At 44.3% G+C, this 18,934-nt stretch overlaps 1 protein-coding gene across 3 annotated transcripts in view; it reads right to left on the bottom strand.

The window, feature by feature from the left end:
* The window catches only part of orc1 (origin recognition complex, subunit 1), an 85,110-nt gene that overhangs the window by 18,429 nt on the left and 47,747 nt on the right, over positions 1-18,934 (bottom strand). For all 3 annotated transcript variants that reach the window (XM_034082025.2, XM_034082026.2, XM_034082027.1), the window contains 3 exons: positions 1,444-1,563; positions 1,193-1,362; positions 1,020-1,107 (listed from right to left, as the gene is read on the bottom strand). In XM_034082025.2, the coding sequence (XP_033937916.1) occupies positions 1,020-1,107; positions 1,193-1,362; positions 1,444-1,563 (378 nt within the window). The remainder of the gene's footprint in view (positions 1-1,019; positions 1,108-1,192; positions 1,363-1,443; positions 1,564-18,934) is intronic.

Genomic DNA, 18,934 nt, shown 5'->3' with positions numbered 1-18,934 from the left:
AGATTTGCGCTGTGTTTCTGTGTAATCTTCAGTGTTGGCTGGGGAATCACATGATGAAGTCGTGTGAAAACCCTGCCAATGCTCCGGCCGTAAGCTCATCATTAAACTCAGTGTTTGATATAAAGCGGACTCCAGCCTCCATTTCTTCCATCAACATTGCTGAGCAGAAGTTTCTCTCACAGAGAGTAAAGTCCAGGAACACCATTAACTTTCATTTTTATAAAATCAACAGATTGTGACTTGCGCTTTATTAGACTTTTGTGGCATTTTTGGTTAAAGAAAAGTGTAATGTTTAAATCCAATCTGTCCAAAATTAATACATAATTGATGTAATACTTATCTATTGAACACTGTTGTAAATATTGAAGTTGGGACCAAAAAAGTGTTTTGTGAGGTCACAGGCTGGTGAGTGAACCATGATGTAGAGGAAGAGGAAGAGGCTTCAGAATGTGAGGATCAAATTTCTGAGAATTCTGAGTCTGACAGTGACTTTGAGGATGAAGAGGATGAGATTGAGCATCAGCTAGTTACAAAATAAATACGAGCCACAGGACCAGCCGGTCAGCGGGCAAAAAAACAAGCAGCACTTTAATTCATTAATGTGATCTAACAAATGTAAAAGGGCAAATATTAACCATATGTGCTGTTTATATTGCTTGTAATTGAGATGAAGTAAACAGCTGTTGAGTATTTTAACATAAAATAGTTTGATTGTGTTGAATTGAAGCCCAAAAAGGCAGCGGGTCCACCAGACCCACGAACACTGGCTGAGTAACAAAAATATGAACACCATACAAGGGTTAAATGTTTCTTCAAATTAGTACAAAAATGGGAGTGTAACAATATAAATTCAGCATTTTACAGTTTCAAAATGTCAAACTTTAAATTGTAATAACAAAGAAACATGCTGATATAGAGGCTATATGGAGGCTTTAACTGCTTATTTTCTAAATCTCAGACATCAGCGTTGGATGTAAAGGTTGTTGTTTTGAACTCTTACCCATTTGTTAGATTTTTACCTGTTGGAAAGTGGCCTCCTCCAATCCCAGCCGCCGAAACTCTGCAATGATGGCTCTGAGGAAGAGCTGCTCCTGCACCGACACACACCTAAAGACACACAATAGTCCCTTTATCTCATCGCTCCTCTACAATTCACAACAAGTTATAAATGTGACTGAAGGGAGAATCTCACTTGATGGCGGTGATGTAAGCAGAGGAAAACATCTCATTAAGCGCATCTATCACATGACTCATTCCCACCAATCCTGTGGAAGAAGTGTCTGCAGCAGAGTGTTCGCAAATCTCTGTCGCCCTGCGGCAGATGTCCAAACATCGGCGAGCATCGCCCGACAGAGCAGCCACCTGCAAGGGGAGAGGAGAATTTTAGTGAACAGAACTGTGAATGAGCTCAGGTCAGGTGAGATGGTGAGAAAGATTGTGTACCTTCCTGGACACAAGCTGTAGTGCGTCCTCCTCAAAGGCCTTCACCTTGTTCAGCCGGGACGTGATAATCTGCTGAAGCTGTTTAAAGCTGTACGGCTGGAAAGATAGCCTTGTTAAACCCTATAAACATTTAGAGAAGCAAAGAGTGATGTTACCTGTCAGTTTTTATTTAGATATTCATCTCCACTTTTCAGTACAAAAATCACTGGATCATGCAGCTTTTATCTAAAACCCCACCTCCTAGTATTATTATTATTGCATTCTACATATTAAAAAAGGACCTACTCATTTAAAATAAGCAGTGGCGAGCCGTCAGGGCTCACTCTGAGGTCCTAAGATATTCTAAAAAATATTTTTTAAAAGCATTTAAAAAATAAACATTTAAACATTTATTAAAGAAAAAACATTTAAAAAATGGTTATATTTTCATTAGCTTTACCAAAATAACTTGATTTAAAAAAATTGTATTTAAAATAACATTTCCAAAGACATAAATTCTTCGAATCTGCCTATTCAGTTTCTGTTGGAATGTGGAGGGTTAAATGAAAGAAGCTCCTTTGGCCGTCTCTGCGAGTTACTGTGAAGATAGGAGGTGATTGTGAATGTATAGGTGGACCACCAGCCCAGCTATAGTAACTCAACGAGAGAGTAATGGAAAATGACAGTACAATTGACCAATCATATCTTCCCTCTAAATGGGTGGGCTTTATTATCGCGGACTTTATGACAAGTTCCGTCCCGCTGTCAAGTTTATGCATGTATTATAATAACAATGGGTCAAGCTAGGGGGAAGTAGCAAATTAGCATACGTTTGTTCATGATGGCTCACGTCAGTGATAGTGATGACATCGTTGCAAAATTATTAACAGAGTCATTTTCAAGATTGAGTTGGTGATAAATTGGAGTGGCAAAGGATCAGCTGCATGACTCCGCCATCAAGTACTTCATCCAAAAGGACAGGAGGATGGACTTTGTGTTTAAGTGATTTGATCATTAAAGGTAGGCCTAAATCATTTACAATATTATTAATGCGTTTTGAACCCTGGGCCGTTGTTTTGATATTCATCGCCGACGGAGGCTATGGGGCTTAACCGGTTAACACAGTATATATACACACACTGCTATTTTCAGTTATTAGGTGACCACATTCTGCTGATACCAGGGTCGGAGCACAAGTCAGGGGTTATCAGGTAGGCGTTTTTTTTCTGCTCCTTCTAAAGGATCAGTAAGCATTACCACATAACCACGGTGAAACTGCTAGGGCCAGGTAATAGCTCTTTTTCATCACACGGCAGGGGAGTTGCTGTGTTTGTGCATAAATCCATTCCTCTTCTTATACATAATACATCTTTATTATTAGGGCTGTCAAGTTAACGCAAAAAAAATTAACACCACTAATTATTTTAACGCGATTAACGCATGTGTATTTTTTTCCTCGGCCGCCCCGTAGTTTCAGAGCGCATCGAGTTTAAATACCATCTACAAGCTGATGCTGACAGCCCCGCTCCTGCCGCCTGCTTGTGGCAGACCACACTTCCACGCTCACCGACTGGCCATCGGGAGGGCGTGTGTATGTGTGGCCCGAGCGAGCGAGAGAGAGACCTTACGTGCATTGTTGTTGTTAGCATCTGGTGCTAGCTAGCTGCGCTAACGGATATAAGGAGCTGTTTAAATGAAAACAGAGGAGCGACATTTCGCCAAAACTGCGCCGACCACACACACACACACACACACACACACACACACACACACACACACACACACACACACACACACACACACACACACACACACACACACACACACACACACACACACACACACACACACACACACACACACACACACACACACACACACACACACACACCACACACACACACACACACACACACACACACACACACACACACACACACTACACACACACACACACACACACACACACACACACACACACACACACACACACACACACAGTATTGTATGAGAGAGGTTCCAGGTTGAATTGAGGCAAATATTTGTAATGTTCAGAGGTTGTTGTGTTTAATATTCATGAGCATATTTGTCATTGTTCAGATGATAATAAACATTAGCATAAAGCATATTTGTCCACTCATATGTTGATAAGAGTATTAAAAACGTATTAATGTGTTTTTTTCTATTTTAAGAGGGATCAGTAAGGTAAGGCTACCGTGACGGTTTGATTCAGAAAGAGTTTAATTGATAAGTTCCCTAATGTTGAGGTGACCAGAATGTTTATTTCCACTGTGTACAACATGTTGTAAGGGACCCACAATCTATCTTTATGCAAGGGATAATGTGCAGCCAGGCGGTCTCTATGGCGAAGAGAACACCTGCATCTAGATCCCTCTGCAGGTGGTACTTTAACTATATTTTGATGCTAATACTTTTGTACTTTTACTCGTAACATTTTGAATGCAGGACTTTTTATTGTAACCGAGTATTCCATCAATCAGGTACTTTTACTGAAGTACAAGATCTGAACTTCTCCCACCTCTGGCAATAAATCCTGAGTGGTTAACCCTGCTCTGAAGGTTATTTTCATTTTACAAATCCTGCACTCAGCTTTGCTTTCTCCAGTATCATTGAAAAGCAGCCAGATGCTGCTTTTTTTTCGGTTTTCACTCATTTCTTGACTTTTTCCGACGCGCTTGCATTTAAATCCTTCTCCCCGTTGCTCTGTGCAGCTGGCCTATACCACTACACATGCTGTGCCCCCCACCCTTATTTCACATAATGGTATGATCCTAGTGTGTCCTCGCATATGATTGGCCACATGGTGGCCCAGCTAAATAAAGACCCGCCCCTGCCTGCAAGGATTCTCCGCAAGAGTAGGAGCGGCTGGAGATTCTGCTCTCCCCGACGGGAGGCTGCTCTTCTAGCGGCAGCTCGCGATCGGCATGTTGGAGACCTCTGAATTAAAGTATCAAGTCACCTCAAGTCAGAAGGCTCAAGTCAAAGTTAAGTCCCGAGTCATTGGTGTTCAAGTCCAAGTCGAGTCGCAAGTGTTTTGTGATGTTGTCAAGTCGAGTCCAAAGTCATCAAATTGGTGACTCGAGTCTGACTCGAGTCCACACCTCTGCACATTTCTATAATAATGTTTTCCTTTCGATCTCTTCTCTGCACGGTGACATAATAATAGGGGGTGATTTTAACTGCGCCCTAAATCCAAAACTTGACCGATCTTCGGGCTCAGATGCCTTTCATTTAAGATTATAAAACAATTTACGCTTGAATTAAATTGAAAAGATATTAGGAAACCCTACAAAGAGAGAATATTCATGTCACTCTGCTAGCCACAATACCTACAGTCGTATATACTATTTCCATTACAATTCTGTTGGAGAAAATACAAGTTGTCTCCTTTTTATGGGTTGTTTTAATGCACTGATACTATGTGTGACTCAGCACTATGTGTGACTCAGCACTGTGTATGACCTTGCAGCTGCCTCCTCCAATGATAGCAGGAGGCAGGGCTCGAGCTTATGGACGTCCCGTCGTCGAAAAAAATAGTGTCGGGGAGGATACAGAATAATTTTGGGACTAATTTGGGAGAGTTAAAATAAAAATACCCTGCTAACTCGAATACAAACGGTGATGAAAATGAAACCGACTGCACGTTTTGTGTAGTAGCACACAGTTATTAAACGTCCTTGTCAACATAAACACACACGCACAAAACATTTGACTTTGAGGTTGCGGATGTGAGGGGGGGGGATAGAGTGTGGCTGTCAATGGTGAAGTTGAAATTCTGGATGGCTTTGGTACGGGATGGGGGGCCGATGATGTCTGATTTGGCACTGTTCAGTTGGATATAGTTTGTTTGCATCCATGCTTTTATTTCTGAGAGACAGTTGGTGAGAGTGGAGTGTGTTGTGGGGGTGATGGTTTTTGTTGATATAAAGTTGGATGTCATCAGCGTAGCAGTGAAATTGAAGGTTGTGGCGACGAATTATTTTGCCAAGGGGGAGCATGTAGAGGATGAAGAGGAGGGGGCCAAGCACCGAACCCTGGGGGACGCCTTGGGACAGAGGAGCAGTGGAGGAGGTGCAGTTGTTGATGTTGATAAACTGATGTCTGTCGGTGAGGTAGGATTTCAGCCAGGAGAGTGCAGTGTCAGTGATGTTGAGTGATGATTCGAGGAGGGACAGCAGGATGGTGTGGTTGATGGTGTCGAATGCTGCGGTGAGGTCGAGGAGGATGAGGATGTTCAGGTTGCCGGAGTCAGAGGAGAGGAGGAGGTCGTTTGTGATTTTCAGAAGAGCTGTTTCTGTGCTGTGTTTTGATCGGAAACCGGATTGAAATAGCTCAAAGAGGTCATTGGAGCTGAGGTGGGATTTAAGTTGTGAGGTAATGAGTTCAAGTATTTTTGACAGAAAGGGGAGATTTGAAATGGGCCGGAAGTTGGACATGATGTCAGGTGTGAGTCCAGGTCTTTTGAGAATGGGTGTGACAGCAGCCAGTTTGAGAGAGGGGGGAACTGATCCAGATCTGAGGGAGGAGTTAATAATGGTGGCGATGAGTTGGGAGATGGCAGGGAGGCTCTCTTTAACAAATGTGGAGGGAAATGGGTCAAGTGTGCAGGTGGAGTTAATTCCAGTCATGAAGTCGGACAGTTGCATGGGGGTCACAGGGGAGAAGTGGGACAGGGGCTGTGAGGTGAAGGGGGGAGCCAGGAGGGGAGGTGGGGGGTGCTGATGAGGGTGTCAGATTGCTGTAAATGTTGCTGATTTTGGTTTGGAAAAAAACGAGAGGAAGGAGTTGCACTGTTCTGTGGTGAAGGACGAGGTGGCGTTGTCACAGGGTTTGAGAAGTTTGCTGATGGTGGAGAACAGACGCTTGGGGTTGCCGGGGCCAGACTGAATGAGTTGTGAGTAGTAATTAGACCGGGCTGCTTTGAGTGTGTTACTGTACTGCTGGAGATCGTCTTTGTAGATTTGAAGATGGACTGTTAATGTGGTTTACTTGTGTTGGCGTTCAAATTGACGTTTCCTTGATTTCATTTGGCGGAGTTCGGGGTATACCAGGGGGCGGAGTGTATGAAAGAGAATTTTTTTGTTTTTGTGGGGGCCAGTTCATTGAGACAGAAAGAGAGGGGGCTGTTATAATAGTCCACAAGTTCAGATGGGTTTTCAGAAAGTGGGGGGGGGGGGGGGGGGGGGAGACAGACATCTTGCAGGTAATGGAGGAAGTGATTACTGAAGGTGAGATGGATTTGAGATTTCTGTAGATTATTGTGCGTTTTTGCTTTTGGGTGGGGATGGGGATGTTGATGTCCATGATGAGGAGTTCACAACGTTTAATCCCTATCTGGTCGGATCAGATTTGGATTTTGGGGAGTTCAAAACCAAAAAACAGGATTAGGATCACTTTGATATCCGATCAGATCAGGAAATCCAATCCAAGCTTTAATCTGGATCAAATCTTCAAAATGGGTAACACAGGATTGGGATCAGTTTGATCCCAAAAAACTGGATTATCCTGATCCCACCAGAGGGGTGGATTTCCAGTGGATTACCAGAGCAAAATGTAGTGTACAATTTATTTTAAAATATGTTTAAATTTAAATTAGATGGCAAAGTTTGTTAACTGAAATAATACACAATGTTTAGCCTTCATGGGAAATACATTGTATTTTTTCCATTTTTGCTCACGTTTGTGGGGGCCTATTTTGTTTTCAACCAAATGTCGATGACATAAATGTTTATGCTCATAAAAGTATCACAGCAAAGATTGTCAATCACAAATGTAATTTAGATTAAAGTAAAAATATCTTCAACAAAAAAAAAGTCCATCATCTGTCATCACCTTTCAAATAAAAAAATATAATTAGACATTATAGATGTCTCTGCAATGTGGTCTCTTGTCTTCCTTGTAGTGTTTTTAATATCCACTAGATGGCGCTCGGTAGGATTAAAGCACTGATATTCAGGATCTAGTCATCTTGAAAAGTCGTAATCTGGATCAGGGTGATCCTATCCTGAATTGCTTTGAACTCCAGGGACAACATTTGGCCGACTTGTCTGATCCTGGATCACAAAAAATGGGATTTCAAAATCTGATCGGATCTGATTGAGATTAAAAGTTTTGAACTCCTGGGCCCAGGTGATCAGAGATGTGGAGATTGAGGTTGGACAGATGATGGATGGTGAGACCAGTGGAGCAGACCAAGTCCAGGATGTGACCACGGCTGTGTGTTGGGAAGTTGATGTGTTGAGAGAAGTTGCAGCAGTGAAGGGTTTCCTTAAATTCAGAGGCATATTTGCAGGTCAGGTCGTTAACATGAATGTTAAAATCACCTAAGAGGAGAACAGATGGGGATATGGCAGAAAGCTGAGTGAGAATGTCAGAGAGGTCGGAGAGAAAGGAGGGGTTTGGCTTCGGGGGACAGTAGATGATGGCTGTGACCAGGGGAGTGGGACCAGAGAGTTTGAAGATCAGGTGTTCAAATGAAGAAACATCAGGGACGGGGATTATGGTAGCTTTTATTTCCTTTCTGATAATAGCAGCTATACCACCACCCCGCCCTTGTGGGCGAGGTTTGTCAATGTATGTAAATCCTGCTGGGGTGATTTGATTTGAAGAAAAATAGTCCAGGGGTTTTTGCCATGTTTCGGTCAGATACAGAAAGTCCAGGTTATTGTCTTTAATGAATTCATTCAGAATGTGGCTTTTATTGTGGATGGAGCGTGTGTTGAGCAGGGCTGCTCTGAGGTGACGTTGCATTGGGGGGGGGTTGTGTGGACCGGGGGAGTGGAAGGAGATTGGTCAGATTCACGTGTTGTTTGTTGTGATGGCGTAGTGTGGGCGTGTGACAGGACCGAATGGACGGGGTGGAGTGTGGAGACGTGGAATGAAATAAAAACTTACGGGCAGAGCCTCTGTGTGGAGGACGGCGTTTGCGGAGTATTTAATTATCTGCGAGGATGTCCATGCAGTCCGGAGGCAGGCGGTTATTAAAGGAGTGGAGATCTGACAGGGAGTGGAGCGGCGGCATGATCCGGTGAAGTGGCGCTAGCACGGAGCTAGCTAATGCTGGGGAATCGGGCAGCAGAGATCAGGAGCCGGATGACCGTGGAAGAAGGAGCGGTGTGTCCAGATAAAATCAGAAGGATAATCCACAGCATACCACAGCAGTGTGCATCTAGACCGGGTGACGACAATACCTATTGACGCAGCAACCACTGTAAGTTATATTCTTGTTTAATTAGACTTCTTGGTTTCATTTATTCTACTCTGTATAATTGTTCTGTAGTTATTGTAGCTAAAACGGTGCTTTTGAGAGATTTTAAATCTCAGATCTGCTCATGTGAACCTGTTACACAGATCTCAGTAGGCACTGAAGCCTGCATTAAAATAGGCAGGGCCTCTCAGCTGTCGCCCATCAGCTGTAGAGAGTTAACTAATTAGAGGGACGTGGCCCCACAGCTGTGAGAACTCAGCAATCAGGCGTCCATTTTAGGTAGCTCTTTCCTGGAGCGTCAGCTTCAGCGTCAGACAGCCGAAGACTGACAAATACATTGGAGTCCTGTGGGAGTCACGAGGGTGGCAAAGAGGAGGCAACTCCTAATCTGATTGAGCTAATTACCGCATGGTGTCTTATTTTATTTTATTTACTTTTCTAGCCCCTCAGGCTATAATCATGTGTATTTTCTCCATTCCTGTTCATGTGTCTTCTCGCAATTATCACTGGCCCCGTGTATCTCGTAATCGATATAACCGGCCTGCTCTCGTCTATCCCACGTGCTCCACTGACATCCAACATCTAGTTTCAGCTGTTCCTAAGGCTGACTTCATCTCTGGCTATGCCTCCCTGCAGACCCTGGATTTCCTTGCTCTCATTGAGACCTGGATTACTCCATTCAACACATCCACCGCAGCAGCTCTCTCCACAGCATATTCCTTCTCCCATACACCCAGACCCACTGGCAGAGGAGGTGGCACTGGTCTCCTGCTCTCTCCCAAATGGAGCTTTTCCCTCTTCAAGCTACCCAACTTCGCTCCTTCCACCTTTGAATTCCATGCCGTCACAGTAACCCATCCTATACAATTAACCATTGTTGTTCTCTACCGTCCACCAGGCGCCTTGGGGGACTTCTTGGAGGAATTAGATAATCTCCTCTCACACATCCCTGAAACTGGCCCTCCCGCTGTACTTCTCGGAGACTTCAACCTCCAGACAGGGAAGATAGACGAACTAACATCTCTGTTAACCGCCTTTGCTTTCTCACTGTCTCCGTCCCCAACAACTCATAAAGCTGGCAATGTCCTTGATCTCATATTCTCAAGGAACTGCACTACTTCTAACCGCTCCACACATCCGATCACTTCTTCATTTCATTCTCTCTACCCCTTTCCAAACATAACAAACTAATCTCTTCTCACCCTGCACCTGTCCGCCGTAACCTCTGTTCCCTCTCCCCCTCTACCTTTGCCTCATCGGTGCTCTCAGCCCTCCCTTCCTCTGACTCGTTCCAACTCCTGCCTCCAAACTCTGCTGCAGAAACTCTCCTCTCTACTCTCTCATCCTCTCTGGACTCTCTCTGTCCTCTCACATCTCGGCAGGCTCGTCAGTCCCCTCCTGCTCCCTGGCTAAATGACGCACTGCGTGCTAATAGAAAAACTATTTTCCATCTTTTCCTCCCTCCTGGACCCTCCCAAAGCCCCTTCCCCCTCCTCCCTCTTGGACCCTCCCAAAGCCCCTTCCCCCTCCTCCCTCTTGGACCCTCCCAAAGCCCCTTCCCCCTCCTCCCTTCTGTCAAGCGACTTTGTTAACCACTTTGAAAAAAAGGTTGATGATATTCGCTCTTCTTTTTCTGACTCACCTTTACTCACCGCTGGGTCACCAGACCCTCCTTCCACCCACACACTAACCTCCTTTTCCCCTCTCTCGCCAAGTGAGGTTCTTACCCTCATTACCTCTGCCCGCCCTACCACCTGTCCTCTGGACCCTATCCCTTCAAACCTCCTTCAGACTATCGCTCCTGATATTCTACCGTTTCTCACCCATTTCATCAACACTTCTCTAACTTCTGGTCACTTTCCAAACAGTGGAACACAGTGGAACAGGAGGCAAGATTAAACCCTCTCCTAAAGAAACGCACTCTCAACCCGTCTGATGTTATAAATTACAGGCCTGTCTCTCTACTCCCGTTCCTGTCTAAAACACTTGAACGCGCTGTCTTTAAACAACTCTCCTGTTATCTCCATCAGAACAACCTTCTGGATCCACACCAGTCTGGTTTCAAGGCAGGTCACTTCACAGAAACTGCTCTCATTGCTGTCACTGAGGAACTGCACAGGGCTAAAGCAGCCTCCCTCTCCTCTGTCATCATCATATTGGACCTGTCTGCTGCATTCGACACGGTGAACCATCAGATCCTCCTTCACACTCTCCAAGAACTTGGAGTTTCAGGCTCTGCACTTTCCCTCCTCACCTCATACCTCAAAGACCGTACCTACAGGGTAACTTGGAGAGGGTCCGAGTCCGACCCTTGTCAATTAACTACAGGGGTCCCTCAGGGCTCTGTTCTTGGTCCCCTCCTCTTCTCCCTGTACACAAACTCGCTCGGATCAGTCATTAGCCCGCATGGTTTTTCATACCACTGCTACGCTGACGACACCCAATTAATTCTGTCCTTTCCCCGCTCAGAGACCCAGGTCGTAGCACGCATCTCTGCTTGTCTAGCTGACATCTCTCAGTGGATGTCCGCTCATTACCTCAAGCTCAACGTTGACAAGACTGAACTGCTTTTCCTTCCGAGAAAAGATTGTCCCACTCTTGACCTGACTATCAACATCGGCACCTCTGTTGTTTCCCCAACTCAGACTGCAAGGAATCTGGGTGTGACCCTAGATAACAACCTGTCCTTCACTGCAAACATCGCTGCTACAACCCGCTGCTGCAGATACACGCTTTACAACATCAGGAGGATACGTCCCCAGCTGACACAGAAAGCGACGCAGGTTCTGGTCCAGGCTCTCGTCATCTCACGCCTAGACTACTGCAACTCCCTCCTGGCTGGTCTACCTGCATGTGCCATCCGACCTCTGCAGCTCATCCAGAATGCAGCGGCTTGTCTGGTCTTCAACCTTCCTAAATTTTCCCACACCACTCCGCTCCTCCGCTGGCTTCCGGTAACTGCTAGAATTCACTTCAAGACACTGGTACTTGCATACTATGCTGCGAATGGATCTGGCCCTTCCTACATCCAGGACATGGTTAAACTGTACACCCCAGCGCGTGCACTACGCTCTGCATCAGCCAAACGACTCGCTGCACCCTCGCTGCGAGGGGGACCCAAGTTCCCATCAGCAAAAACACGTGGGTTTGCTATCCTGGCTCCAAAATGGTGGAATGAGCTCCCCATTGAAATCAGGACAGCAGAAAGCTTACACACCTTCCGGCGCAGACTGAAAACTCATCTCTTTCGACTCCAACTCGAGCGATAGAATTACTAACAAAGAACTGCTAACAGAGCACTTATATACTAATAAAGGACTGGCTTATCTATAGCCAGTTGAGTAGCACTTGAAATGTTTGGCTCTATGAAACCTGATGTACTTATATGATTCTCTTTTCTTCAAGGTTGTGTCTTCCTGGTCGAATGTACTTATTGTAAGTCGCTTTGGATAAAAGAGTCAGCTAAATGCAATGTAATATCAGGAGAATAATTCCAGTGGTTTCCGGAGGAGAATCGTAGGAGGGGCTGACAGCCTGGTGCAGAGTGGGAGCCGGGTGACCAGCCTACTAGCTTGTTAGCTAGCTTGATAGCCACCGGCTGTAGGCGGCAGGGAGAGGCGATGTCAGCGGGGAAGCCGGCTGATCACAGCGGGATGGGAAGACCCACACGAGCCGCGGAGTTAGGGTGAAGTAGGGGTGGAGACAGAAATGTTAGCTCAGCAGACTTCAGGGAGCCGAGGAGCATCTAGGTAGCAGCCTGCTAGGTCCGATAATGCTAGCTAGCTAGCGGGCTAGGGACCGGTGAGCAGGAAAGAGCCCGCAGGTAGGAGATGACAACACAAAGGTCTGTGTCGATTCGATAGAGAGATGCTGCTATTTTTGCTGATGACTGACGTTTAAAAAGTAGAGAGCCAGACAGGAGAGGTTCCGATCTGGACTAAAGAACAAGATTTGGGGCGGAGGAGCGGCGAACAAACAACGCCAGCACCCTCGGCGACCCGGGAACAATACAAGAAAAGAGAGAGGGTTTTATTTTCTGACGCTGCGTGAGTTCCCTGACACACCCCGGGGACACATATTTATGTATAAAAGACATCAAAAAGTGCATTCTGCATGATAGGTCCCCTTTACGATTCCTTCACTTAGTGAAGAAGGTCAATCTGAGTTTGATTCCCCAATTACAAAGGGTGAACTCTCTGATGCAATTGATAAACTGAATGGAGGCAAAGCCGCTGGCCCTGATAGATGTATAGAACATCTTTAAAAATAAATATCTGCCTTACTTGATATGTTGCTGGATAGTTTTCAATCAGGTGAACTTCCCCCATCCCTACGTGAGGCTCTCGTAATTGTGATACTTAAGGTGGGGTATGTAATTTATTTCAGAAACACTTTTTGTTATATTCCATAGAATGCTCTTAACATCCCGATAGCAATTAATATATGAAATGCTTTGACAATAAATACACATTTCATCTGTGGAAGCCGTAGCACTTTAAAAAGCACGACCAATCATCAGGGGCCTCATTTATAAAGGGATATACGCTCCAAAAATGGCGTACGCCAGTTTCTACGCAATGTTTCCGATTTATAAAATACTAACTTGACGGGAAAATGTGCGGTCCTCCACGCAAACTCTAACCCATGCGTACGCACTAAGCACAAAAACGGGATAGACGAGAAACTGCGACACCGTTGGCAGAAGGAATAATGGAGAAAAATAAGTGGAAATAATACCATAAATAAAATGTTACCTCTCATTTATCATATATGAAGAATTCATTTTCACAAATTGATTAAAGCCAATCTTAAAATGATTAAACAAACGCCTGTTTGCGACTCCTCAGTGCACACAAAAACATAACTTGGAGAAATAAATAAATACGGATATGTTATTGAAAACCACCTCGAATATGTTGTGTTAATGTTATGAAATGTTTTCTCATAAATGATGCGGTAAGCAGAAGGACAGAACTACGTCTAAACTGACGCCGTTTCTGCATTTCAGGTTGTAGATACGAGCATGGTTTTATATACTATCATGTTTAATCGTATTTTATGCCGTTTGCCAAGACTTGATAAGTCGCTCGTAAAACACAGGAGGTATGGAAGCTAAGAACACCATATGTGGTAAATTGTACAGCTAATATAACAACACATTAGCTGCATTTCCTTTAACTGGTGGATATAGGGTTGCTGCGGGGGGGGGGGGGTTGAGACGCACAGGCTGCAGTGGAGACGCTGCGCACAGCTGATCGACAGCTGGAACACAAACCACCAAATACAAAAACATAATTCAGATCCAGTCATCATGACTCCACACCGGGGGGATTTCCCGTTCACTTCTTACAGTTTCTCATCAAGGGGGAGGGGGGGTCTCCTGTCCCCGGTACAAACACACCGCCTGAGGAAGGCTATGTGTATTTATTTTGTCATTAACCTTTTTCAGGCCATTTATTTATTTATTTTGGTGACGATCCGACCTGCATGCTGCTACTCTGGTTCAAACTGCATCCACCAAACAATATGATTTATCTCGACCTCCCCAAAATAACCAAAATCTGACACGGTGGGAGACGTATTTTTTAGCTGTTCTGTCATCATTTCCTGCGATCTTCTTCATGCAGTCAGTCAACATGAATGAATGGGCGTTTCTTTGACTATTTATAGGCAAATATGGGCGCAAAAGCTGCACCGCATTTCGAGTCGGTTGTGATTTATAAAGGGAAACCGGCGTAGGAAGTGCTGTACGCACTTTCCTCGCCGGTGCGCAATGTTTGGTGAATATGAAAATGTTGGGAAATGTCTGTACCTATTTTTTTGGATTTCTACTACGTAAGCAACCTTCCCACGTGAATCCTACGCACGGCGTTATAAATGAGGCCCCTGAGCCGGCCCGGCTAAAATAACTGGATGGCCTACTTGCCTGTCAGCCTTCCATCTGTGCACAAACTTATCTCATGCCCTCATTGGTCATGTGCACGTTCGTGTGTGTAAGGAAGTCTGAATGAAGAGGCAGATTTTTTTCGGCTGCGTAGTTTCAAATTCTAGCGCACTCGAGCTGGTTTCTCCAAAATTAAGTCTGGGAAATCACCAACAGAATGTGGTTCATATCGACCAATCTCACTAATTAACTCTGACGCTAAGATATTGGCGAAAGTATTAGTACGTGGGCTGGAGAAATACCTCCCATTTCTCTCCGATCCTGACCAATGGTTTTGTCAAGGGGCGTCAGGCCTTTCACTGTGTCCGTCGGGTCCTAAATATCATTCATGCCTAGTCAGAGCACCCAGACACAGCACGTCTTTGGATGTGGAAAAAGCCTTCGATCGGGTTGAACACCCTCTCCACAAAGTGCTTTCTCGCTTTGGCTTTGATTTCCCTACCTGGATTAAAATATTATATAATAAATCAATAGCTTCGGTGACCACTAATAATATAATATCCAAATGTTTCAATCTTGCCAGTGGCACGCGCCAAGGCTGCCCCCTTACCCCACTTGTATTTGTACTTGCAATAGAGCCATTGGCAATCGCTAATAGAAGTAATCAAAATAAGCCTGGCATTAAATAAATAATATGGAGAATAGAATTATAGATTATTCGCGGATGATATTATTGTGTTTATATCCCGTTTAGAACAGTCATTACACAACCTCCTTGACAAGTTTGTTAAGCTTTCAGGTTATAAACTTAACATATCAAAATCTGCTATTCTTTTCCTTAGGCTTGCAGACAGATTGAATCCACCTATTCAAACACTGTTCAAAGTGGTCTTGGAAAGCTTTACTTACCTAGGCATACAAATGTCAATAAATATTGATAACTTAATTAATGCTTCATCATTTGCAGATACTAAGTCAGTGACAGAATCAATCGACAGATGGTTGAATCGAACAATTTCCATGATAGGTCGTATAAATATTATTAAAATGAGGCTTATGTAAGATTGGAGATTTATTCGATACAAATATTCTTATGTCTTTCCAAGATTTACAACGGAAATATGACATTCAGACTAAACACCTATTCAAGTTCCTGCAGATCAGAAGCTTCATATCTTCAAATCCTTATCCATTCCTTCTCTCACCTCTTTGGAAGAAATTATAGTAAATCATCCAAGAGAGGCCTCATTTCTCGTTTCTATGGGGTTATATTGGATGGTTCTTAAGGTTCCTCAGAAAATAAAAGACTGGTGTGGAGTGAGAACCTAAATAGTGTCATTTTGGTTGAAGAATAGTGGAATGGCAGAAGGTATGTCTCGAGGCTCAAACACAATCCATAAACACCCATTTTAAATTAATCCAATATGACACCAACTTTACTGAATAAACTTGATCCCAATATCCCAGATTCATGTGTTAAATGTGGAAATAAAAAAAAGGTACTCTTCTTATGAGTCTGCCCGTATATTCAGGCTTTCTGGAAGGAAGTTCTTAACATCCTTCCCTAGGTCTGAACTTGTCATTATGCCCTAAATGATGCATTCTCTGTATTTTTCCTGTAAACTGAAAGTCTGATAAAAATTATGACTGTCTGCTAATTATTTCAACCAAAGCACACCATAGTCAAGTCCTGGAGATCTGTTACTAAACCGAGTTTGCAGGTCTGGCTTGGTGGACTCTCAAATTCCCTTGCTCTTTGCCTTTGTGCTTAAGGGTAAATATTCTACCTTCGACAGGATTTGGAGAAGCTTTTTATCATTTCTCGAAGGGGAGAACGCCACAGCAGCCTTTATATGATTTTGCGATTTCATGTGACATGTGTATGCTTATTTTTCTTTTAGTGTATATTCATTTGATTTTAAAAACAGGCAGATGTAATTTCTTTTGAAACATGTAATGGGACTCAATGAAGAACCTTTGTAGGAAGATGCCCTGATGTGTATCTGCCATCTATTGTTGCTCCTTGCTCATTCTTCTTTTTTATGATCAATGTGAAGTGAAAATGTTCATTAAAAACACTTGATTTAAAAAAAAACTAGTTTGTCCACTTTGTCCTGAAGCTTAAAACCCCCAACAATTCATTGCTTGGAGTTAGAGACAAATATTGCACTCTTCTTGGAGTTCCATGAATTTACTTGTGTGGCCGTCCATCCATCCATCTTCTCCCGCTTATCCGTGGTCGGGTCGCGGGGGTAGCAGTTCCAGCAGAGAGCCCTAAACTTTCTTTTCCCTGGCGACATCAACCAGCTCTGACTGGGGGATCCCAAGGCGCTCCCAGGCCAGCGAAGAAATATAATCCCTCCACCTGGTCCTAGGTCTACCCCTAGGTCTCTTCCCAGCTGGACGTGCCTGGAACACCTCCCTAGGGAGGCGCCCAGGTGGCATCCTAACTAGGTGCCCGAACCTCCTCAACTGGCTCCTTTCGACGCGAAGGAGGAGCGGCTCAACTCCGAGTCCCTCCCTGATGACCGAACTTCTCACCTTATCCCTAAGGGAGACACCAGCCACCCTGCGGAGAAAACCCATCTCGGCCGCTTGTATCCGCGATCTCGTTCTTTCGGTCATGACCCATCCTTCATGACCATAGGTGAGGGTAGGAACGAAAATGGCCCGGTAGACAGAGAGCTTTGCCTTCTGGCTCAGCTCCCTTTTCGTCACAACGGTGCGGTAAAGAGACTGCAGTACCGCTCCCACTGCTCCGATTCTCCGGCCCATCTCACGCTCCATTGTTTCCTCACTCGAGAACAAGACCGCGAGATACTTGAAGTCCTTCACTTGGGATAAGGACTTATTCCCTACTTGGAGTGGACAGTCCATCGGTTTCCTGCTGAGAACCATGGCCTCAGATTTGGAGGTGCTGATCCTCATCCCAGCCGCTTCACACTCGGTTGCGAACCGATCCAGTGAGTACTGAAGGTCGCAGACCGATGAAGCCATCAGAACCACATCATCTGCAAAAAGCAGTGGTGCAATCCTTAGTCCACCGAACTGCAGACCCCCTCCCCCCCCCCACGACTACGCCTCAAAATCCGATCCATGTATATTACAAACAGGATTGGTGACAAAGCGCAGCCCTGGCGGAGGCCAACCCTCACCGGAAATGGGTCCGACTTACTGCCGAGGATACTTGTGTGGCTTTCAAGTAAATCATTTGAGCAATAACCTGTGTTTTGATTCACTATTACTATTAAATAGTTTTTCTCAAGTAATTTCAACTGAACATATTGTGGAACATTCTTATATATTTTTTTTGGATTCAATTCTATTACCCGTTTTCCAGAATATCAGTTCAGTTCTGTGCGGTTCAGTTTGGTTTACCACCTCCCGGAGCGCAAGTTGTGCCACATCATGAAATCACTGTTTACATTGCTGTCTTCTCGGTAACGCAGAACAGAGCAGTAAATCACTGTCTGACTGCCACAAGCAACGTCCCCTGAAGCATATTTCCAAATAAGTAAATGTTTTAAAACATTTCAATTGACACTGTTTAACAACAAAAAAGCAGCTTATGCTGCTGAAACAGTATGCTGCTCTTCAAAACAAGCAATCGATAGCGAGCAGATCGTCATAACAAGTGAAAAAATGATGTATACAAAAACGCAGTCCATTCACTTTGTGTTCGCTCTTCTACTGCTTAAATCATACTCACTAAAAACCGTTATTGCTCGGGTTAATCTGGCCCCAGTGTCCGACATAACCCTTTTACGTATGCGGTTCTCGGTTCTGGCCCAGCAGATTGTCTGTTCCAAATGCGAACCAGTTTTTGGCCTCGCTGCAGTGGACCCGCAAAAAACTGATTTGCAGTCGGGCACCGGAACAACTTTGTCAGAAAAGGGTTATATGTTGTTTTTCTTTGTCTGCACTTGGAAATATTGATAGACCCAATTGAAATGCAAGATCTGTTGTGATGTTTTATTTGTTGTTGACAAGCAATATATGTTTTTGCCTGAAAGAAATTGTCACTGGCAACCCAATACACTTATGGTACTTGTACAACCTTTGGATTTAAAAAAATATGAGAATTTCTCAATATTTCGACTCAATTTTAGATGACCATGGGTATGCAGTGTGCGAAAAAGTACACGTCCCACCGTCCGGGACGTGTTATTTACAATATCGGACAAGTAGATCTTTCAATTGACTTGTCCGGCGGACAAGTGACGTTTTTCACCCCGATTTATTGACAAATTATTGATAAATTCAGTTTACAAAAGGCAGAACTCATTCGCAAATTGTCCGTGTCCGCCATTGTTCGTTTAGAAATGTTAGTTTCGGTTCTGCTTGTCGATTCATAAGGAAATGCATCTCGCCGCTTTCTGTACAGTTAGACGGGGCGGGCA

Source organism: Pseudochaenichthys georgianus, chromosome 4 (genome assembly GCF_902827115.2).
Source record: "Pseudochaenichthys georgianus chromosome 4, fPseGeo1.2, whole genome shotgun sequence".
NCBI classification, from domain to species: Eukaryota; Metazoa; Chordata; class Actinopteri; order Perciformes; family Channichthyidae; genus Pseudochaenichthys; species Pseudochaenichthys georgianus.
The sequence above is the reverse complement of the archived record's forward strand: the minus strand, read 5'-3'. Positions and strand labels throughout refer to the sequence as shown.